We start from the raw sequence: 25,371 nt of genomic DNA on the forward strand, positions 1-25,371 counted from the left end.
ACCCGAGTCAAACAAAAAACAATTTACACAAAAAGCTCTGTAAATTGCACAAGAAAAGAAAACATTATGACTTGCCTCACAGGGGGAGTTCCTCAAAGGAGCTGGAAATGCTGTGCTGGTCATGACAGTCTTTGCTACTGCTGGTGCCTTGCTGGCGTTAAGGAGGAGTGCACGACCTGGATGAAAGAGAAGGGAGAAGGTCAAACTGCAGCACTCACCTTTGGGTTTCAGGATTTGTGAAACCTGCCCCAAGCCTATGTTAGCTGCCTCCTACCATGGTGGAATGCCAGAGAACAGAAGGCTTTTTCCATTTCTTAGGGATGCAGCTTCACCTACCTAACATACTCAGTGACCACATGAGCCTGCCCACCTTCCCCCCACTGCTGCTCCATGACTTCAAATCCATCCTCCTTGCAAGGCAAATAATAAAGTGTATCTTTTATGAACAGACAGTAACTTGGAAGAAAAGAATTTATCTTGACCAAAACCAAATAAAAATACAGCTATAGCTCTTTGTTGCTTGAATAATTTCTGTAAACAAGAAGAACAAGGGCAATATTGGGTTTTCTCTCAGCAGCTTAAGCCTTCAACTGTTTGTATGAGAAGGATTAGATATTGGCATTTAAGTAGGAGTACCAAGTACATAGTAATTGTACATAAAAGCGCAACTCAAGGGATCATGAAGCAAAGACAAGAAAAATTAGAATGTGAGCAGGGGAAAAAACTAGCAGTACAGAAAAATAGAGAAAATAAATAGGAAAATCAGAAAGAAAAAACCAGACCAGTATGGTAGAGGGTCAGGCAGATGAACACTTGGTATGAAGTTTTTTAGAAGGGGTCAAGATCTGTATCTGGTGTCAGTGGTGGAGACTGAGGTACCACTTTGTACCCCGAAGACAAAAAGGGAGCAAGATGGTCTTTTACTCAAAGCACTCAGAGTGGAAAGATGGCATTTGAGAGAGGAAAGCTGGGATCTGCTTCACTGGAGGCTGAATATGTAAGTGCGCAGGAAAACTTGCCTCGTGTTTCATTCCCTCTCCTCACCATGTGTGTACCATTTCTGCTCTCTGCTGTTTGTGCTCTACACTCACTGTTTCCTCTCACACACCTTCAATGGAAGGGAAACGCTTCTGCTCCGTGTTTCCGATCTGCCATGGAGAAGCATGGGATGCAGGGGAGCCTGGTGTCCAGCCACAATCCCCTTCTTCGAACGAGCAGTAAAAGCCAGGGGGAAGCTTTCCTGCAGGAGGGAAAGGCACACAGACAGAAGAAGCCAGTGAGCTGAGCAGGAGGCTCCTGGGCTCACACGGGAGCTGCAGTGACTGTTCCAACGCGCTTTGCCCAGGGCACTCCCGGCTCCTCGGCCCTTTCCCGTGGAATCGCGCACGTGCCTGACCACGGGGAAGGAGGAGCAGAGGGAAACAACAGAGTGTGGCTAAGTGACCCCCACACACCTTGAAAAACCCCAGAGAGAGGACACATCTCACTACACACCATGGGGGCTCCTTTGCTCTCAGCTCTGCAGCTATCACCTCACTCAAGGTCACACCTTGGAGATGACTTTCCTAAGCACCGCTTCTGCAGCCCCACAGGGGGACATCTTGGAGAGAGATAAATTCCCTACAAGATTCCCTCCCTTACAGTTCAGGTTTCTACTCAGCCCAGCTCAGCAACATGATCTCTTCTCTCTGTGAGCACTGATGTGGCCTCAGGTAAAGCACTAAATCCTTTTGTGCCTCACTTTTTTCACCTGTGAGTGTCTTCCATAAGATGAAAGAGGATAGTTTATTTTAATCCATACTTCCAGGCTTTGAAGCCTGCTCATTCTGTCACTAGCTTAGGATTTTAGATTCCAGCTCCAAACAATAGAGCTCCATTAGCTTTTTGCCTTGAAATTTGTCAGTTTTAAAGCAATAGTAGTCCCATTCAAAGTAGGAAGTAATCTCATGCCTTCCTTTTACTTCTCTACCTTCAGCTGCAAGTTGTGCTTACGAGGGTGCAAAGTATTGCTCCTTTTGCTCCAAGAAAGAAGAATGGTACATGAAATCTGTTAAAAATTGAATGATAAAAATGAAATGTGCAAACACACATCCAGGATTTTTTTTTTTTTTTTTACTTTTAGCTGCTTGATAAAATCAGAATTAAAATTTCTTCACTTACAAGCAGTAGGATAGACCACAACCTTCTAAAGCAAGAGAATCTTCTGGTCAAGTGATATCAGTAATTTCAGTAGCTCCTCTACGAGAAGAAGAGGCTCTTGAACATATAATTTGTTGTGATTATTAATTTATTTTCCCTCTGAAATTATATATCTATAGAGAGGCTGTCAGACAATGAGGCACCAGTATTCAAGCCCCAGATTATTCAAAATGTTTAAGTACCCCTGGCTGAGATTTCAGATCAATAAAATACCTGCTCACAGGGCCCCAGCTTTGACTCACACACCTCAAAAGGCAATTGACTGTCATTGGCACATGCAGGTGTTCCTTGGTGTACCCAGAGAAAACAACTGTGGAACACCATAACTGCAGCACCTAGACCACAAACATTTGATTTTCTGGGACCCTGAATCACAACTCACTTGTCAGAGGAAAGTGAAACAAATCCTCTATCTGTAGCTTTTTAGTAGGGCTAGTTTTGGACTTGTAACCTGACATTGAAGCAAGAACCACATTTTAGTGATATTTTGGGCAAGCATCTAAACCTGTCATGAAAAAATCAAAACTTGTACCAAAGTTAGGGCTTTTTCAAGTTTTTCCTTTCAAAAATCTCTAAATTCATTCAGCCTAGTCTTTAAATGTGAAGTTGTTAAGCAGAGAGTTACTTCCCTGCGTTTCACCCCTCTGCGGAACTTGATTATATTTCATTGCGCAGCCTGAGGCTGAGATACAGAGAAAATGACAAATTATAATGTGCCCTGAATTCCCAAAGAAACAGCTTGGCTCGGTGTCCAACTGAATTCATGTCATGGCCATTTGCTATCTAGCATGATGTAAACAAGTCAGAGCAGCAGGAGGAGTCATCTAAGTAGCAATCCCTGCCTGAAGGCCAGGAAAAGCTCACTGTTGATGAACAAGTAAGGGCATAAATAAAAAGCTATTACTTTCACAGAATATTTCATTGCCTTTTCCCAAATTAATGTTTTATGAGTTTTCAGATGTCTCATGCCCTGGATGCATTTTCTTTGCTGCTCTTTCTTACCTTGAATATGCACAGCACCTGTGATTCCATGTGTTGGTGCTCCACAGGGACCTCTGGGTACCACTTCTCTCCAACCTGTCCTTCTCCATTTCATGTGTTTGTCACTGAAAATCACATTAGCACAGACACTGCACTGATGAGGGAAAGCTGCTCTGACCTTATAGGAAAATCATGGAAATTAGGGGGCAGGGATTACTTCTACTGAAACCTGCCATTTTGGACATTAATACCAGTGACAGAAACCTCAGAAATTTAGCCCTTATTAAGATTAAGATACAACTTGTGGGTATGAGATGGAGAACAGAGCAGTCCAGTGAAACTGAAGCACTCTGAGAATGCAAGAGTCTCTCATTTAATGTGGGTGGGCAAGCAGGGAAAAGCTGTTGGATGCTAAACTTGTTCTTAAACAAGTATTTTCAAGCCTTCAGAATTAAATACCTTTCAAGAAAAATCTAAATAAGTTGTTTTTCTTTAACCAGATTTTTGCCCATTAATAGCTAGAGAATTAGTAACAACAACAACAACAACAATTGATGAACCAGATGGAGTCATCTAGTTCTTCAAGACTAGGTGTAAATCAACCAGATACTACAGTTTAAGCTCCTGGTTGAAATTCCAAACTGGTATTATAAAGAACAAAAGCATTAAAGACTACTCTGTATGTATGGACCTTGACCAAGTTTAGGAGGAAATCTCAGAAGCCAAACAGAACAGTTACTCGATTTAAAGAATCACATGAATCCTAAACATGACTTTGTTTCAATGATTCTTCTATGCTAGCAAAGTTGGCCAGCCAAATTTTACCAGAAATGAAGCATAAAAAGAGAAAATAGTTTTCAACAGTCAGCAGAGTTATCCTTCAATGGCAGATGGCTTTGCTGAGCTCAAAACTGCCAGAGGTTAGAATTCATTTCTATAAGTACAGCTTTTGATAAAGAAAGAAGCAGCAGGATTAGTGTATGCAAGACGGGAACTCTAAGAGCATAGCATGGCCTGGCAACAGGTTGCTACTTCATCATTTTGCTTGCAGGAAGACTCTGCTGGGCTGTATCTGGATAAAAATGAATCCCATGATTTCTTCACACATTTTTGCCTGGAAAGCAAACTGGCCACTTTAAAATTGATTATCAAGGTTTTTTTTGGTCACTCATCCACATTATCAGAAAATCAAACTTTAAAGGCTCCTGTTCTAGGTGCCATCTGGCCTTTTGACTGATGTGTGCATGCATCCTCCCACCACAGGCTGAGTCCCTCCTTTCAGGAACCAGACACTTGTCTTCGTTATTTCACCTGCTAAGATGTTTCACATCCTTAAATATTCAATGAAGCAGAGTGAAAATTATCCTATAACCAAGTGATTTTGAGATTTATTTGAAAGATAAAGAGGACATTATTTCCTGTTCCAGCTAAAATTCATAAAATGGGGAAGTGCAACCTCAGGAGAGACTTGGGTAATCATTTTCTTCTGAACTAGATCAGAACTCCAGACCACAAGCTTGGAAACTCTTTATGGAAATAGAAAATATGGGTTCAAATTCACAGAAGAACCAGTCCTGGGTTAATTGTATCCTGAAGTTCTGGGTCTCTAGATAATAAATATACTACTGGCACCTCCATTTTTTAAAATGCTACCATTTTTAGAAATTATCCATTACTTGCCTAACATGCTTGGACTGACTAGCCAATATTTTCAAAGGATGAATCTTTTTTTCTGAATTTGTCACAGAAAGTAAAATAGTTTTGGACTAGTCAGAATTACATGCAGCCTTTTTCAGTAAAGTTTTAACTTTTGCTCTGACTTGCTGCCCTGCAGTGAAAGATTAACCAAAATCCCAGACACTGTTAATTAAAAAGAGAAGTACAAAACTGCTGAAAAAAAATTCACCCTTTCTGTAAAACAGAGCCCCAGCCATCTATGTTAGTAAATAATATGAGTTTTTGTGTGTCTGTCCTGTACCACAGAAAGTATATTATATGTGATTATTACAATAAGACAAAATTTGTTGGGGCTTTCCGCAGTAAGTTCTATCCATATGTTGAGTGATTTGGTAAACTACTTATAGAATTTGTTGCTTTGCATTAATAGATAAATTTGCTGAAGCTTAAGGCACAAGCTTTGAACTTTCACCAGATATGCTGAACTTTCCACTCAGTCAAATATGAGAAAACCCTAGAGCTGGTTCAGGACAGAAGATAAGGACTTCATTAACAGAAGCTGCAGCCTTGGAAATAAGAAACATCCTACCTGGAGGCAAGCAAGGGACACGATGATGAATGGGAAGAGCTCCCAGAGCCTCATATGGGGGACAACTGGTCCAAACAGCCACATGAAGGCTGGGGAATTCAGATTGTTTGAGTATAATCAACCAGGGACTTGCTCAAGGTTGCTCTTCAGAGGCATCCAGCTCCAGCTACTACACCATTAAAGAAAGTACATTAATAGAGGAATCTATCTTTCAATTTATGAATTCAGCAGAAACCTTGAGTCAAAGCCTGCCGTGGTGGCTGCCATGTGTAGTTTCTGCATCTGGAAAGGCAGGAATTTCCCAGCAGAGACACACCACCAGTGCTATCTGGAGTATTAATGTGTGTGCAGTGTATGCTCTGCAGAGTGACTTCTAGCATGGCCCTTCCATCAGGCTGGTGGATCTGTGTGTCTGATCCTGAGTGTGTCTGATCCTGAGCCAACACACACGTGCAGCTCAGCCCCTCATCCCTCATCTGCCTCTTTGAAGCTGTCTCTTACTCCTGCAAGGATATCTGATTATGACTCAAACACGCTTTTCTCTAGGGGTCATCCCTCTCTGCATTTACAATTTCTACACAGACTAATTGGTTGCAAAGCAGAACAAGCACCATGACGTTTCACTGGCCATTAATAAGTAAAGAGATGTTAGCAAACAGCAGGCTGTAGAGAGATCTTTTTCAGCTCAGACAGGAACAAAATTCAATCATTAGTAAAAAAAAAATTAAAATCATAATAAAACCAATCAGTTTTATTGTAAAGCCTGTAAAGCTGAAAGAATGTGAAAGGCAAAAAAACCCCAACACCTCCTTGAAGCTCAAAGATAGAAGCCTTTGATAATGGCATTTTTAAAACATCTCGCCTCAGTTTTGAGCATAGCTCATCTTTTTCTGACAGCTCTTTTGTCTAAGCAGAACCATTTGGGAAACCCTTTTCTCTGCTTGATAAATCTGAATCACTTTTTACCACACTTGTAAAAAGCTGATGAAAATATCCATGTTGCTCAGGAGTAAAATGACAACTAAAATGCTGAAAGATGACATATGTTTTGTGTTAGGCTGCCACTCGGATATATCTGACACCTCAAACATTAGATCACTTCTCTGTTTTGTGTAAGAAACCTTATGCCAACAATATTCAGCACTGTAAAGAAGCAAAAGCGGAAGGATCAGCCATAGAACTGAGCAGGCTTGTAGGTGGATAAGCAGGCATATCCCGGGCTCCTGCTCAGGCTAGCCATGCTTTTTTGTTCTTTGAGTGGAAGACAGTGCTTTCTGGACCTTTTGGCTGGAAGTAAGAACTCTCATTTCCAGTACCTATGGGTGAATGCAAGCCATGTGGTCTCCTCAAGCTGGGAGTGATGCTCTGCTAAACAGCTGGCTAAATATTTTCTGCTTTTCACATTTTCTCACAGACACTCTCAGTACATTCCTTTGCCAGCACAGCTGCAAGTGCCACGTTGCCTTGTGGAAACTGCTACAGATGAATGGAGGGAGAGAGACAACCAAACCAAGACCTGTGACAGATATGCCAGAGAGGCATTGGCTGCTTGGGCTCACCATGGGTAAAGGGGGGCAGCAAGGGGATATGTGAATATGAACAGCAGACCCACCACAAGTACACCCAGGGTGTGAAAATAACAGGCCAGCATGTTCCTCCAGGCCTGCCCCATCCCATGTGGTATTTAGTTTACATCCATGATCAGTACAACTCCTCCTTGTGACCTCTGCTCTTCTCCCTGGGATCACTCCCACAAAGCAGAGCCATTTATGGCACATGGGCACCAAATTGTGCCTGCGAATACAGTTGAGGGTAAATAATGTTTCTCTCCTTCCAATGGAACGAAAATGCATTTGACCTTTTTTAAATTATAGAGCAGAACACAACAGAAACGCCATTATAGGGTTTTAGAGTTCTATTTGAAATGTTTTAGATGGAAATAAGGTTTCAATATTACTAATATGAAGCATTATTGCTTCTAAGAAGCTGCAAGTCCACAGTGCTGACACTGTTCCTGTGAATTTAATGTCCACTGAGTGGGTCATTAAAGAATATAATTTCAAATTGTAACAATATCTAAAACGATGGAGAAGCTTGTAATTTCAAGCTTTTAACTAGTTTCCTAGATGATCCTAGGTCAAACCAATGTTCTTCACACCAATAAAGTCTGTAACTTTATTTCTTTATTAGCAGAAGTGAAATCTGCTAAAAGTTGTATATCTCTCATGTTAAGCTCTTGCTAGAAACAGCAAACATGTTTTTTACATAGCAAATCAACATAGTTCTATTGCAACAGCCCACAGGCTAGAACAGCTGTGGCATATGCACTTTGAACAATAAACTCTCAATATTTATTTTTCTTGATATATTTGCCCTGTAGACAACTATACAGCTGACAACCCACCACTCCTATTTGCAGGCTGGCAGATGGGAGGATGCTGGAGGTAGAATGTACAGAGGTATGGAAAAAGTGATAAGGCACCTTCAAGATGGTCAAAGGAAGGTCCTAAAGTATCTCACAGCACATTTTTGAAAATACTCAGGCACAGCAAGTTCTTAGAAAACCCAGGCTGCTATCTATCTTCTGCTGTATCTTATTGGACTATTGACTCCTGAAGAGACGGTAGAAAACCAGAGGAATTACAAAGACACAGGAGTTGGTCAAAGACAAGCTACTGGCTCTACTCATTTTTCATCTTAGAAATTTTCTCCTTCCTCTCCCCCTCAGCCACATGCTGCACTACATTTTTATTAAAGGCTCTAACCAACTATACATTTCGTAATTCAGGGAGGCATCTAGCTATTCAGGCTATGCTTCCTTTGCAATTTTGATCAGGACACTGGGAGGGAGGAAGCACCAAGAGCATGTTAAGAAGCTGCTGCAGAACAGATGCAGGTGAGCCCAGAAATATCAAATGGTGCACTCCAGGCAGACATCCAGGAAAAGGCATCTGCTAGTGGGGATACAGGTCTTTTGATAGCACCAAATGAGTCTGTTAGTGCTGAAGTCTCAAAAATTAAAGTTCAAACCAATCAATGCTTCTGGAAAAGGATGGTGCAACCTGGGGGTTAGGATTTACTCACTGCACATATCTCCCTCATCTTCTCCCTCAGCACAGTCCTGGATGAAGTCACACGCCTGCCCCAGCCTGATCACTGTTCCATTCCAGCAGCTGAAGGAACCCTCCAGAGCCATTTTTGAGAGAGAGGCAGATCCTAGAGAAAAAGAAAAAAAAACCAACAAATTGTCTTCCTTTCAACTAGCAGGTCATAGCATAACATTGAAGGGATGAACACCTTGTGAAATCTTCTCAATTCAATACTTACTTGCTATTTTTTTTTGGACCTATTTAATCTTGTAAAATGTCAAATAGTCCACAAAATAGAGAATTTCAGTTCCCCAGGCCTTTCTGGTGCTATAATGTGGAAGGCAGCTTTGACCTCTAGAGGAGTTAAATCCTGCATCCTGCTCTGGTACTTATCAAGAACAACACAATACACATGATAGGTTTTTAATTGTGTGTGAATTTACTGCTGCACTGACAGTCCTGAAAGCTGATATCCTCTTTGTCTAGCTCAGGAGCAAACATGGCTAGAGGATTTAGAAAGAGCACAAACTTTCATCATGCTCTTTTGGCAGCATGCATTACCTTTGATTTGGGTGTATTGTGTTGTCATATTCCCCTCAGGAGAGAAAACAGTTCAATCTCTACTTGTACTTTTCTTTCTTTTCTATGCCTGCTCCTGCTCCTGCACTCCCTTAAGTCCACAGCAGCCTATATCCACCAAGAGACAAAGTCACCAGCTCATTTTACCTGTGCTAAGCAGCAAAAGACACCCAGCAGTGTGCAAAGGAGACAGCTCTCATGAAATGAGGTCATCAAACATTACAATTAGAGGTCAATATCATCCACTCATAAATGATCCCAAGCAATTTTCTCTAAGGACCATCCTTTTCTGGAGGCACTTGATTCCCCTGACAGCTGAGAAGTCAGATATCAAGTAGCCTGACAGGTATAATTTTCCTTACTGTAGGAACTCTCTCATCCCAAGTCCTTTGAGATGATACTTGGGACAAAGCCTTTTTTATAATCTTTTATTTTTAAAGAGGTCCATGCTCTAGATCAGACACATGAAGGAGGCAGGAATTAATTCAGTTACATCTTGAAGTCAGTGTGTTTGGAGGAGTCTAAGCTTGAGAAATGCCAGAGTTCTTTCCACAGAAGTCTGAGTATGGGTACAGTTCACTGACACCTTCCTGAATGTGCCAAGACATGCTCCAGTCACTGCTGGAAGACAAGTCTGGCAGAACAAAGAGATCTGTGAATTCCCCACTGCAGCAATAACTGCCCTGTCTCATATTAAATGGATAAATGCTCCAGATTAAACCAAAGCCTCTGGGCAGAGTGAGCCATTGTTTGCCCAACTCATCCATGCTCACTCAACAGTGCAGCTACATCATGTTCTCTGGTTCTCTGGTACTACAGGGAGTTGGAAATCACTGGCGATTCAATTAGATATGCACTTGATACTTTTATTTATATTGCCTGCCAAAACTAAAAATTAATGAACCATGTAGGAAAACAACCACTATTTCTCTTCCAGCTTATTTTATGGTGCAAATAATTCAGGAGTGGGGGGAATACATGCCAAACTTTATTAATAAAGGACGATAGATCCTCAAAAGGGTGCTCTGTGTTATTGTCAGGCCGATTGTTTTCCCTTCCTTAGAGCAATTCTGGCTTGCCACATACAGGTTGTACAATGCCCTTGTATTCCAGTCTGGGTCAAGGCATGACTACAGAGGAGAAGCTTTGCAGGAAAAATAGCCCAAATAATGTGGAGCTGGCTGCTGACAATTTCTGTGGGCTCCTTGGTGAGGGTTTAAGGCAGAGAGATGGCATCTTCCTTGGCTTTGCTGAACTTCCTACAAAAAATACACCCTCAGAGACACTGCTAAGAGCCTTCCCTAGGTGAGCGCAAAGCCCTTCATGTGCCACAAGCCAGACACGTGGGGCTCAGGAAATGTGCAAGTGGGCACTACAAAGCTGTGAGAAGGGACCCTGGTAACTCAGGAGGTGATCCCTTCTCCTAGGGGCATGCAGTGAGCCTGAACAGCACTCGGTTGTTGGTAGAACCACCCAAAGAAAAGTTAGGAGAGCACTTCCATGAGTCAGCAACATCATGACACTCTTTAAAAGATCCTTAAGTTCTACTGAAATTCAGAAGTACTCTTGTCTCTCTGAATTAGTCCACAGATGGTTTTGAAGCCCATGTTTAGTACCAGCTTTCATGTCCCACTCAGTTTATCTGCAATCTTTTCAGCAATGTCCGTGTTTTACTTCAGCAGCTGCAGAGAGACACAGAGATTCAGAGGAATGGTAATTGTAGGCAATGGGGTTGTTCTGTTTACTCAATTAATTATAACTTTTTAAAGGCACTTACTTTTCCAAGCACACAACTGCATTAACACTAATTATAATGGAACCAAGCCATTCAAGAAAACCTACTTGTCTTCCCAGGTGTTTTTTGTTGCAGCCCAGGGGCACAAATCTCCCAAAGCCAACTGACTGTAGTATTTGAAATATGTCAGTTGCAACTGGGAATCAGGCAATTCCAGGAGCTATTCCTCCAAAACAAAGCAGCAGATTTACATGCTCATTCATCTCTTTGGAGACAGGGCTTGAATTAGCTCAGATTTGCATTAGACCAATATATACGTGCTCCTTGTATAGGTTAGAGAACACAAATAGCAAAGCTGCAGCCCGGGGAATGGCTGGGCTCTGTTACAGTGCATGATTTATTCCCATCTTGTTTGCTTGCTTACTGAGAGCACAAAGGCAAAATGAATTGGAGAAAGGAGATGATTAACTAGTAAAACAAATAGATAACCAAAAAAAGCCCAAATACAAATAATCCTTTTAATGGGCCACTTAATGCAGATGTTTGCATCCAAGCTCAAGGAAACTCAAATTTTAATTAAAATACTTTGCAAGAAAAACAGACATTTGATCTTTTCAGTTCCCAGACCCAATTACTCCTGGCAAAGTGAACCAGAATGACCTGGATTGTTGAAGTGGCCTCAACTCACACACAGAAGACGTGTTGGGAAAGGAAAATGAATGGTATCAAATAAGTATCAGAGTAAAATTTGTGGGAGACATCCTTTATATTTACAGCAGTGTTTATGTAGCCAGTGGCATCCATAAATTACAGCAGTAATTAAGCTGTACCACGGCTGGCTTGGAGGCTTATAAATCATTATTTAAACAGCAGCATTAAATAAATGGCATTTCAGGCTCTAAATTGAAAGTAGAAAAGTAGAAACAACTCCTTGGGGAACAAGAGCTGACTTTGTACCTCACAGGTCCTGCTTCTCAACACAGTCCAGCCCTGGCAGTGTGCAAATCCAGTACCAGAGCCTGGAGACAAATGACAGCCTGGGATCTTTCCTGCCCAGGCTTTTGGACTTGCTTTCCATTTCCTCTATCAGGATGGAAAGAGGAAAATCATGTGGCTTTGCTTATGCAGGATCAGCAACTCTCTGCTCGCACTGTGCGACCCAAGGGGATGTATTTCAATTCTCAACAGATTTTCTCTGACTTGGGTTTCCTCTTCTCTCCTTCCCTGTCCCTTGACCAGCAGAGGAATCACAGTGTGCTGGCAAGCTCTGGTGAGTCTGTCTCTGAGGAACCTGGCCAGAAAGATCCTGGTGTTTGATCATTGCAAAAGGGGAAACTTTGTCTTCCTGCCACCACACCTAGCCAGGTGGGATGGAGAAGAAATTCTTGCAGGCATCCACAAAAATATCTCTTATCTGGCAAACTGGCTATGCTCCTAATCATCATGCAGGGTTTAATGAAGCTGAACATAATTATACCTTCACATGCTACATTCAACTTCTTAGACCATAATTTTTAATTCTACCAAAAGCTTTTGGGACAAACACAGTCAGGTGAAGCACTCCTGCTGAGGACACATTAAAACAGAAGAGCTTAATACAACAGTACTTGGTTGCTGTTTAAAAATGGTCGTACTCTGCAAAAATTCCAAAGACCTGGGATAAATGTACAGCCTTGTCACATTTTACCAGCAAGCAGTTTCTCTCTGAGCTATCCTTAAGGAGTCCCATTGTACAGAGTTCAATTTATTTCTGTGGTTCTCAAGGCAAGACCCTATATGTCCACAATGTGAAAAATTTCCATTTTTAATTGCATATATGTAGCAAAAAATACCTACCCATGGAATTTCACCATGTTTATCTAACCCTGTGTTTACCTCTCAAAACAGAAAGTTTCCTACTATTTGATTACATCTCTTAAAAAATAGTTTCCAATGGGCTAGTGCTGCATCTTAGTACCTCCACTAAATGTGACTAAAAATCTGGGATTGTACAACCTTGTTGATGATGTGTATCTGTCACAAGTATTTGTCATTAACTTCTCAATTTCTCCTGCCCCTCCTTTGGCTTGAGTTCAAAGCTTTGACTCAGATATTTACAAAAAACATTACTTGGCAGATTGAAAGGTTTTGTGAAAACAGAAGAGCTGCTGTCTAGCTAAAAAAGGATAGTGAGAATTTGGGGGAGTTTCTGATTATTGATTTTTCCATGACTTGCCATTTCTAATGGCTACATACTTCCTCACTCTTTATCTCCTGTTCTCCAGCAGCACAGACATTCAAAGGCTGCTGGCTCCCTTTGTGCTGAGGATAGCCATATTCCAGGACAAAGTAAATTTGCTATTGATACAAGTCACTAATGCCCATGCTTTCACCATTAGAGAAGTTGGAAGCTATGAAATAAAGGAGGAAAGAAAGTGAGAGAAGTGAAAGGTAAGTTCATGTCTGAGGGGAGCAAAGCCATCCTTGGCAAATGGCCATTGAACTCCACATGATACAGGGCAGATCACATAAATCACAACTTTCACAGCGAGCTACACTGCTCTCATTTTCCAGCCACCCACCCCAGGACACTTGTATCCAGATCAGCAAGGAACCCGAGTAGCTGCAGCCGCAAATGACACCAGTGAGAGACATACTTGGAAAACACATTGTCCTCAAAAATGCTTTGGAAAAAAAGACTAGATTCCATGTTTCTCACACCAGGAAGTCAAAGTTGGTCAATACTTCATAATTCCTGTCTTTAATATTTGCAACAACATTGTTACTGTTACTATCATTGCCTAAAGATGCACTTGTAGGAGGAAATATTCTCTTTTTTATTAGACTGCCTGCTACAGGCAGAAAAAACAGCCTGTGTTTGTAAATGCCTGAAAGCTCACCCATTTTTCCAGTTACATAAACTGCCTTTAATCTTCTTACTTCACTTCCTAAACATAAATGGGAATAAACTCATCACAAGAGCTCTGTGATGTTCATTTCATTAACGTTTGTAAGGAACGGAGATGCTATGATAACAGGCATAAAAAAACCTGTAAGGAAATTATTTACTCTGTCTTCACAGTGCAGCTTGAATAATTTACAGTGTAAAATGAACACACCTTTGATGAAGGCAGGACAGAGGGCAGCAAATAAATTCCCATTGAGAGAGCACCCCCTGCCCTGCAGACTAAGGGGGCAGCATTCCCACAGTGAGCTACTACAAGAAGAGAAAATGAAGAGACAGAATTTTCATCTCAAAGACATTGTCAACATTTCAAAATGTGTCTAACCAGAAAATAAAAATATGCAAAGTTTTCACAGAGCAAAAAATTCAAATCAATTTTAGGTTAGAAAACTGACTTTAGGGGTTTCAATGCATGAGTAATGCTGTCATAAACCCCAGAAATTTGAAAACACTTGAATTAAGACAAAAATAAAATGTTGGACAGGAAACTCAAGAGGGAACTTACTGGTTTGGAACACCAGTGGTTTGGAACTTACTGGCTTGGAACACTCATGCCAATAATTCATCCAGCTCAGTTCCAATGTGCTTTCCCTCTCTGCTGCCTCAAAGTAGGGGTGCTGTGTTTAGTACACAAATTTCAAACATCTGCTCCTTCAGCACTGCCTAATGCCAGCAGGATTGCTTACACAGAAGAGAGCTCTCAGCACACCTGAGGAGCTGGCACTTGCTCACTGCCACATTTTCAGCAGCAAGAACTCTCTCCAGAGTTGTGCAGCATTCAGACTATCCAGGCCTTCTGTGTTCTCTCAGAAATGTTTTCGACCAGGTCTAGTTGCTTTTCCTACCTTTTGACTGAATGACTTTCCAACAATAGTGTTGATGTGATGCATTTTCCCTGAATTTACAAAGAAAAATAGCTTCCTTTAAAAACTATAATGAAATAAGAATGTGGTAAGAGAAAGTTAGATGGATTTCACACTCTCTCAATTTTCAATTAGGAAAGTTGGCTGAGGGTCTTCACCAAAATTGCTAAGTGCAGTAAATTACAAGATAATGTTTTCCCCCCTAGAACTAAATCCTGCACAAAATATAGCTGCTTCTTTTGGCTTTTTTTTGCTAGGGCTCTGGTAACATACATATTTTTCTGGTGTTTTGTTACCAGCCAATAAGCAGCTCCAACTGCACATCCAAAAATTAATAGTAAACAAGTAAACAGCATCAGTGAACTTCATAATGAAAGTGTGATTTCCATCCTACAGTGATACCTACATATTCTGTGGCATCTACTGAATTGAAAAGGGCCAAAAGAGACAGAGAATACATATTGTATGATATACTGTGCATACACAGTCATTGGACCTTTTTAAATTTCATCAAACACAGTAGATCTTTAAGGCTTTCATCCATAAATATGAGCATTCTGACTTAGAATAATCCAGTGGGATAGAGTAATTTTATTAAAATCCCAAATCTCATTTCTTTTGGTTGCTTCTCCTTGCCCTTGTTTCACTATCAGGCTGCATTTGCTGTTTGTTTATCTTTTCTCTCAGATACAATTGCATCTTTCTAGGTACTGCTGCATTTTTGTGAGATTAAAAAAACACCAACAAAAAACTTCTCCCCTAGGTTTCATGTTTCTCCTAAAACAAGTGAATACCATATATTTGTAACAGTAAGCAGCTGGTTAAAAGAAAAAACAAACAAACAAAAATCCCCACAAAAACAAAACCACTTTTCTGTGATCTCCTGTGGATTTTTCAAAATTCATACCTTGTAGAGGGAAAATAAAAAGGTGTAATATCTATTATTAGCCTCTGCTATTCCCATCAGACTTTACTGGGCCTGAATAGGCTTAGAGAACAGCTCTTACCAGGGAACAATCTTTTCCACGGGAAACACCAGCAGACTGATTGCTGGCTCACTGAAAGTTGAATGCTGACAAAACCATGAGGTGGTAAAGATCTCTAAGCTTATTTACAGACAACAGGAGCAGATTTAGCACAGGTCCTACCTCAGCATCAAACATGGAAATGAATGTGAAATAAAATAAGGCTGCTGGAGAAAAGACATGAAAATTGTCCTTCCAAACCTCATGTGTGCCTCTTGGGGAAACTGTAAGAGTTGATTAGATAGGAAATACATGTAATTTTCCACCTTTTGCTTCTTAGGAGGCTTAGTTCAAATCCATTTTCAATTATTAAAGTAAGTAAGTGTTATCTTTGCCTCTTCCAGTTCTGCAGTTCCAAGCACAACCAACACTATACACAGCTGATTTTTTTTCAATTCTTGGTTCTTAAAAGCAGCCCAGCAAGACGACCTCAAACATCAATAACATTTTAAAGATGATCAAACTGAGGTACTTGTCAACCAATTTCAATCACCTAAATGAGCCTGTAAATTGCCCAAACCACACAATCTCTCTGACTCCTGCTGCTTCCTGTACCATTTGGACTGAAGATGCCCGGATTCAAGGAAAAAGAAGAGACTGAAGAATATTTTCATAGTTCATCAAGAGCTGATTCCACACAGGTAAGATATAACCTCTCCCTCAGCCCTGCAATAGCAGCATCTCAGCAAGCTCTCCTTTAGCATTGCCAATCCAGTTTACAGGAGAGGTATATTGATATGCCTGGTCATGAAAAACACAAAATAAGGTATGAGACTTAACTGTATTCAAACAGTTAAGCATTTTAGGTAGGAATGAGATTTTTCATTCCTAAAATGCAGTTCTCTTTCTGTAAGTGTTTTAAGTAGTCTCTCTGCTTTAGCTGTCAGCAGCATTAAGGTTTTTGGCCTTAGTACAGATGGGTTGCTGGGGGTGGCAGGTGGAATATCACAAATCAGCACAGCCCTGAGCATGCACATGGGGTCCCTCAGCAGAGGGCAGGGGCTCATCCCCACACCACAGCCAATCCCTCACTGTGCAAAGCAGTGGCCCCACAGTGGAAGAGCAATTGTTGCTCCAGGTACGAGCAGAAGCTTGCTTGGAGAAGTAAGTTTCCTGCTGTGCCCCTTTCCACTGTGCCAACTTCTGCAGTTGTGGGAAAGCAACAAGTTGTCATCAAGCAGCTGATTTCCACTCTGTTTGAAAAGTGAGCAACAATACCTCAAACCCACAAAGAATGGGCAAAATGAAATTGCACCTGAACTCTTGCTGTGAGGGAGAGCAGTGGCTGCACACAACAGGTTCCCCACAGGGAGGGACTCCATGGGCACGGATGCTCCCAGCTTTTAGTTCTGGGGAGGGAGAAGGAAATTCTTGGTGTCCCCCCATCTCCACACATGGCTGAACACCAGCAAGTCATGGGTGCAGTGAGTCAGAGGTGACTCTTCCAGCTGGATGCACCAACATCTCCATGCTCTGAAGCCAGTCCAGAGGGACACAGGGACAGCACAGCCCTGTGTGCTTGTGTCCCAGGCTGTGCTCCAAGGCCCTGCTACGCTTCAATGGCATTATCCCAGGAGCAAAGCTGCTGAAGGTCAGTGGCCCACAACATCAAAAAAGCCTGGAGAAGACTCCTGCCTAGAGTCCACATCTCTGCCTGAGGACCTCTATTCGTCTTTGAATGCGCATGAAACTTAGGAAAATTGGGAACACTTACTGAAAACAAAGAGGTGTCAGTGAATAACAAAGTGAGTAGCTCTGTGTAAGCCAAAGTACATACTGAAGATATCAGGGGAAAATGGAAAAAGTGGTAACACTACAATTCCAACTCTACCACCCTGGTTTCAGGCAGACTCTCTACTCTCTTGTGCCATGCTGACAAACTCTTTGATTAATGCTTTCCACATGAGATCACTTTCCAAAAGTATAAGGAGATGCAGAGAGGATTGCAAGAGTTGACCAATATCAGTACAGAGAATAACCATGCCCCGAGGTTGATGTGCCTGTGGGCTGCCAGCAGCAGTAGAGCAGTTAGACTAAAAATGGAGTAGTTACATAATATTAAAATGGTTCTTGAACTTATTTTAAATGCAGTGATAGGAATTTTAACAAACTGTTGCTATGAGTAAAGACAGATCAAGGAGACAGACCATGACTTCTCCCTCTCTCTCTGACTCTAGGTTTTCTCTGAAACCTTTACCCTTCAATGAATAAATTGTGCAATCAACTCTCAGGAGATTTCATACAATTACTTCAAGCATTTTCTTAGCAGCTCTCATCTTTAAATTTGCTACCATAAAGTGTATGTCTACCCAAAACATCCCTTTATATCCTCTTTGTCAATAAACTTTCTGTTTAGTGCAAGCTCCCCTTCAAGATTTTTCCAACCCATTTTCCCCCCATTTTGCTCACTTATTCAGTTGGCCATTAATTAATCACTTAATTACTGTCAGCAGTAGTATTAAATTCTCACAAACTTGCTACTGCTGTTATTATGTAAAATGCTCCTCCCAGCTGGGTAGGTTTCAGCAAACCATAACACCTTGTTGACTTTAGATAAATCTATTTATAAAATGCAAATGTATCTCTTCCTGGCAGGCAAATCCTTTACAACTGTTCAACAATTCATTATACAAAATAAAGAATTAGGAAGAAACACAGCTCTTCATCAAGAGCAAACAAACATTCTGGTAAAAAAACAAATTACAAAAAGAGAATATGAAATGGTAGCCCCACAGCAAAGTAAATGGGGTTATTCTGGTCTTGTGGCAGGCAGGGGTAGTAGAATACCCTCAAATACCCAGCCACACATGCACAGAATTCCAAATGACTGGCAATCAAAAAATAATTAGGTGTACCAGGAATTAAGAAAAGAGAAATGTAAACCAATTTGCCAGCTACAAGAAGCAATGAAATTATGTGTACACTCCACCAAACACCTACAGGATCATGGTGCTGTTTCAAAGAAGGTATTGGCAAAAAACACCACCAGTTTAGGACAGGGTTACAGTAAACAGGCTGTATTGGACAGGACTCACTTGACAGTACAAAGTGCACAAATGCACTAAATAATCAAAAAAGAACCACCAAACTTTCTTTTGGCCATAAAATAGACTAGGGGAAACCTCAAAGCTACTTTGCATGTGTCTACATTTGATCTTGAAGTATCAATTTAATAATAGCCCAAGGAATCATTGACATAAATTTTTGTACACATTTCATTAGGAATTCTCTCTGGCAGGGGCTGTCTAGACAAGGGCAAGCCATCTTAGGGGACAGACACTCCTCCTGTTTCCTACTCTGCCCCACTGGTCACTGTATTTGCACTTCCATTCACCTTAAGCTGCCCATGGTGCTATAGTAGTTATACTGGGTGCAAAGGTTTTATATGTCCACTATATATTTTTCACAAAGAGAATAGTTAAAATACCTGACTTCCAGCTCTCCCAGGGCTTTAACTTAATGGGATGTGGATGCAGTTCACCACCATAAAGAATGTCACTGGCTTACAGCACTGCAGTATCTCAAAGCCAGGAAGGCAACCCGTAGGACACAGGGAATCTTCATACAGAAAATTTACTGAAATACCAGCAACAAAATGGACTGCCCCACTCCTTCCCCCAGGAAAAATGCCTTGCCTCCTTTTCCAGGATCTCTTGAGAGACAGCAGCAGGACTCTTGTGCAGCTGCACTTAGAGCAAAGGCTCTCAGCTCCGCTTGGACCATGCCCTTCCTTCCCATCCCACAGGTCATTACTGCTGCTTTTTAGTGAGCAATATAATTTTAAACAGTCTGTCAATGAGGTATCACAAAGATGATGAAAGTGCCTTGCCCTAGCATCTAATGTGGATAAAATCAATGGTCCAAGGTCCCATGGGTGGTGACAGGGTCAGAAAGCTCAGAGGCCTCTGGGCTCACAGCAGCAGCAGCTGCACTCTCTGTTCAGCAGAGCAGGAGGGCAGCTCAGGGAACTGAGACCTGGCAAACACAGGCTGGCAAATCCAAGTTATCAGTCATCCTGGGTATGCTTGGAAATAAAAAGCCTGGCATCCTTTCCCCAGTACTCAGTGAAATGAAGAAAGAATTAAATAATCAAGAACTGAGCACAAAACAGCTCCAACACAGCAGTCCAGCACCTTTCTTGGGGTCCTCAAAACCAGACTCCCTCTGTGTGTGCAGGGGCCTTGCACTGCTAGCAAATGACCTCCAGAAATGCTGCCTATCCAGTCAGGAATCTGATGGTCAGGATTTCCAAAATGGCTCTTGTGACCTTGGATGAGCCTCTTTGCTTGACAAAGATCTTGGATAAGTCTCTTTTTGCTGTGACAGAAAAAAAACCCTAAAAAACCATTTTGTGGGGAATATATGGCATTGCTACTTTTTAGAATAGCATAATTTTTTTCACAGAAAAAAAAAATCTCATTTTTAAGAGCTATCTAAAATGAAAATGTCTCCTGTAGAGGAAAATGTTTGCTCAGCAGTACTTCAAAAGACTATATTTGACCTGAAATAAAACATTGGTTAGCTTCAGGAAACTTGCTATTGTTCAAAATTTTTTCAGTTCATATATTTCATGCTTTCTTTATGCCTTTTAACATATTTTCCAAAAAAAAAAAGTGTTTTGCACTTGGAATAGCTTTGTCCCACCAGGTTGCTTTTTTAACGAGATAGAATAAAAACAAGCTTGAATAGATGTATATAATAAAAATAATAGAATATATAGATTAGAAAATTGTAATATATATGTATTAGAAAGTTATATATATATATTATAGAATATATTTATTATAAAAACAACATATATATAAATAAACATGCTGCTCACCCCATGTAAGACCATGGATGCTCTCAAGTAGAAGGTGAGTGTGTCACCAAATGCTGGTCACGAGCACAGGGGGACAGAATCACTGGAGCCACTGCCATATGCTAGTGCAGCATGTCTGAAAGAGCTCTGGGTCACTTCAGCTCTGTCCTGTCCCCTGAAATTTCCTCACTCAGAGCACCAAAGACCCAACTTTTTACCATATTGGGGCTGACAACGCTCTCTCCATTTGGCACACATCAAGCCATGGAAATGTCAGCAAAACTCAGCTTTGGCTGAGGGAACCTCAGATGTGGAAAGCAGCACAAAACCAGCCATGAGGCCTGAACATTCTCACGTGGGCACTGGAGAGTTATTACACTGCTATTTCCATCTCAGTGAGGAACAGCGTGGAAAACAGTTAAAGTAAACTCAACATTAAAAATTTCACTGACAATTAAGATGACAGATTAAACTGATCTACATGCAATCTGCAAACTGATCTGGCATTCACTGATTAATGCAGTAAATTAGATACTAACATCTCTCATGCAATGTTATAAATCACTACTTTCACTCAGCAATGCATATTTGGTGTCAAACAATTTTTGATGCTGGCTAAGTTATTATATTTTCTGTAGATGAAGCACTGAATATCTGTTACAGTTTTAGGATGAGATGATGAAAAGACACTTCCAATTTCTGATCAAAGTTACTTGATACTGCTCAGATTTCCAAAATCCAAGCGGAAATTGCTTTTCATTGTGGTGGAAAACAGCAAAATAAACCTAACAGCACCAAGTCTGGACCAAAATATCTTTTACGTGGATGCACACACTTGAAGGTAGAGAGATGCTGCTTTACAAACACAATGTATTTCTCAAAAATGATACTTTGATGAAACACCCATCTCTGAGTCTTACAGACTTGGTAAAATACAGAGCCCCTTGAAGAAATTGCAGCAAGAATTGCCCCAGAGGATGTGAGTATTTGGCCCAAACACTGCAAACAAGGCAGAGTCTGTCTCTTGTGCTTTTCTCTGGGTGTTGCTCCCGTGAGTCAACAGACCCCCAAGTACTTTCAGCTGCACTGTCACAAATTCACAAGGTGAGAGCATCCAAAGCTCCTGGCAGTGCAAGGCTCCAGCCTTAGCAACACCACTTCAGCTCACAGCTGTCAGCACTAATGAGTTAAAGCAGACTGTGGTGAGATCCTGGAGTTATTTGTAGCTGTGGAACAGGTGAGTCCCTCTGGTTTGCAGGTAGGCATCCTTCCCCAGCTGCATTGGCAGGAGAGGTTATTGCCTCCATCTGTTCACCACTGCTTTCCCTCCTGATCCGCTGATCAGGCAGCATGTGCAACTACTCCCTAATTTATTTCAGGCAAAGTCAGACAGGTGACACCAGTACAGCGATTCTTACCTACCCAAGGATTTTTTGTGACCCTCTCTCATTTCCAAGTGACAGCTGCTCTCTGGTCTGTGTTGAAGCATCTCTCAGACTCATGTGACCTGCTGAAAGGCTGTTCTCTATCCTCTTTTCAAAACCATCATTCTAATATGAGAGATAATTCTGATACAAGATAATGTTCTTACTAGCCCATGCAAAGCACTCTGTGCAAGAGGGAGTATTTCCCTTCCGTTTCCTTTTTTCAGAGGGCATAGTGTGGAACGTCAGGCTGCTAACTCCCTTTACCTTTGCAGCTTTGGGAAAACTCAAACACAGCCTGGTCTTTATCTGAAATATTCAGATCAAGTCTGCTTCTAAACCAAGGGGATTGGGAAAAAAGAAACTGCAAGTATGGTCAAACTCTAAAGGAAATTGTCTCTCAATTTAAAACTGCACAAGAGGGACCTCTCTTTAAATCAAAGATGGAAATAAAAGGATTAGGTTATGTACAGGAAATTATTAAAGCTATTTTTTAAAAATAGTATTAAAACAGAATGGTCATGAAACAAAGCCCCAAAGAACATCACACCTGGTACAATTTTCTCTTCAGTAAAAAGCTGAAGATAATTTAAATTTTTCTGGTAAAGAAGAAACATTGATTACATTAATATAGTGGAACAGAAATTCCCCGACATGCATCTTAACAGTGCATCATGCCTAAGAATTCCTGTCAGTTGAAATTTAGTCTAGAACTCAATGATCACCAGGAACTGGGTCTGAAATTACTTACTCCTGAATGTAACAAGATATCCTTTCAGAAGCAGGCTGAATTAAGGTTCAAGACAAATGCTGCATATAATATAGATCTTAACCTCATTTAGAAGCAATGTTGTTTAAGGCTGTATTAAGGGATTGAGTTACTGCTTCTGCTTAAACAGAAGTGACAGAGTCATTCACAAGGGTAATAAAAATAAACAAGATAATGCAATAGAAGGAATTGCACCTCCTGGTAAGGAAGTAAGTGAAAAATTAATGTGGATCTTCTATTACCACTCTTTGGGAAGCAGCATGGGATCCAATCTCCAATTGCAACTCAATTTAAGTAGATTTTCAAAAAGCCTGATTTGGGGTCTCAAATATGATCTACAGGACTCCATTAGAAGGTTCTGGGTTGCAGCTCTGCTGCTCCCAACATCCACTTCACTCTTCACAAACCACTTCTGCATCTGAATGTTCTTCCCTGAATGTGAAAGAAAGAACTGTTTGTGGTTTTTTTAGAAATATGTCTTTTTTTGTAGACCCATTAATAAAATATCTAGAGAGGCTGAAAAACATGGAGCTGAATTCACACAGGTTTCCCAGCGCAGAGAAGATTCTAGGTCTGACTGGAAGCACCCAGTAAAAGCTGCATGAAGGAAGCCTGTTTTGGCAATGCTGATTTTGTAAAGTATGCCTGGATAGCAACATTAATCTTGCACTCAACAGTCATTTAATTTCTTTCAGGGTTTATTCTAACAGACTCTGAATAAACTCCTGCAAAATAATTACTTTAAAATGATTGATCTGATGTGGTAACCAGTGAGTCTTGAGAATGTTCAATAGAGAATCTGTTTGTTAAAGATTCCTTGCCTGACCCTATTCATTCACAAGTGAGAAATTGGTGGGCAGACCTTCTAGATTACAGGTATTAAAGCACCCACTGGCTTTAAAAGGATAGTGCTGTTAGAAATCCCAGACAGCAATTCTTCAACCAAAGCATTGTCCCCTTTCTGACACTCTGATGATGCGATGATGTTAAAGGTGGAATGAATTGCCCTCTGAAGTGCCTCTTTTTCTCTCTGTTGACTACAGAGGGACCCTAGAGACCAGCTCTGACATGATGCCTAACTTTCAGATAGCTGAAGTCACAAAAGATGAATACCATCTTGTCTAACTTCATACAACAAAGCACCTGAATGTCTGAACTAAATCTTGCCTAGGGAGATTGAATCTTGTGATATTGTGAATTAGATGACTGGTTTATTATACAGATTTTATTCCCTGACAGTTCAGTTGAGGTCTAGACTGAGAACTGCAAACTGAATTAGCTTTGCAAGTTGAGTTTAGGGGAATTTTTTTTTTCTTCCATCTACTGAAAATATTTTCTGGCCTTTGTTAAAACACTGAAAAAAGCAAGCAGCATCAGCAGAATGTTGAGGTGCTAAAAGAAAGGTCATCTATATGCTATTAAGATAAAGAAATAGGGAGAAAGGGACAAATGCATTGCTTGACTCTGTAAACTGGAAAAGAAACTTTCTTCATGTCATCTGAGATTACTGTTTTGAGTAAGATGAATAAATGGAAACCATAATAAACTTCTCTGCAGTGTTTATAGACCAGTATCATGGTGGGCTTGCACTGTTGGAAGAGTTATTTTGCATGACTGATTAACATTTGGTGGCATCTGCCTCATCATGACACTTTAGGTTAGTTTAAGCAATTACCTTAATTGTCCAGGAAAGAAAGGCACCATTTACTTGAAAATCAAAAAAAGTCATAGGAACCAGGGAGAATTGTTCTGGGAAAGACAACTGTAATGCATTACTGCTGCTGCCTGGTACTGCTAGGAACAAAACCAGCAAGAAGAAGCACATTTATTATAATTTGAGGGGAGCTACATGAAGCCACAAATTAGTTCACATTCTACAAATCAACAATTAAGATGAAGACTACTTACTACAATATAAACTTATAATGGAATAAAAATTGCCCTAAAGGTTTTGTGATTAGATTAGACAGGCAAGAATGTTTTATGACTAAAGGGAAAGAGCAGAAGTAGGCTTGTCCAAATGAGAGGAACTGCCTGATTTCACCTGGGAACAGAGAAAGCTAGAGGTGCTCCAAAGATGAAACTAGAAGAAAACAGAAGATAAACACCATAAACATGGAAGACCACGGCAAAGCACTCTGTGCAAACATGAGCAGTGCAAACATCCCTTGGAACTGAACTTTTCCAACATAAAACAGAAAAGGTTATTTCCATTTCTCAGTTGTCTTAACCAGTTGTTAATTTAAAAAAAATATATAACAGCACAACAAGATGTATAATTACAAATCCTGTGGCAGCTTCAGCCTCGTCTATGTGCAGTGAAAGAACAGCTGTAACTTAAACCTGACTCTTCTCTTGGCTGTGAAGAGATGAGCAATGATGAAGTAACTGAAGTCCAAATCAGCAATGTTTCTATCAAACCTCTTGTTAGGCTCCTCCTTTTTCAAAAGGACAAATATATAAATATAATATTTGATACATATGTGGGGGCAGATCTCCAAGCTGATGCAAACAGTTGAGGCTCCAACAATTATTGGGATGACGTGCAATGTGCTTTAGTAATTTCACTGGCAGAAACTCCTCGCAAGTAACTGCATAGTTACTCACTTCCTTTGCTTTGGGAAATAGCTCCCATGGAAGAAATACTTCCTTTTCTTGACTGTCTAAGCCACTTGGCAATTTTTGCAGACAGTTGA

At 40.8% G+C, this 25,371-nt stretch overlaps 1 protein-coding gene across 1 annotated transcript in view; it reads right to left on the bottom strand.

The window, feature by feature from the left end:
- The window catches only part of ALK (ALK receptor tyrosine kinase), a 302,903-nt gene that overhangs the window by 65,826 nt on the left and 211,706 nt on the right, over positions 1-25,371 (bottom strand). The window contains exons 7-9 of the mRNA XM_058801239.1: positions 8,531-8,662; positions 1,109-1,240; positions 76-176 (exon numbers count right to left, since the gene is read on the bottom strand). Coding sequence (XP_058657222.1) covers positions 76-176; positions 1,109-1,240; positions 8,531-8,662 — 365 coding nt within the window. The remainder of the gene's footprint in view (positions 1-75; positions 177-1,108; positions 1,241-8,530; positions 8,663-25,371) is intronic.

Source organism: Ammospiza caudacuta, chromosome 3 (genome assembly GCF_027887145.1).
Source record: "Ammospiza caudacuta isolate bAmmCau1 chromosome 3, bAmmCau1.pri, whole genome shotgun sequence".
Taxonomy (NCBI): domain Eukaryota; kingdom Metazoa; phylum Chordata; class Aves; order Passeriformes; family Passerellidae; genus Ammospiza; species Ammospiza caudacuta.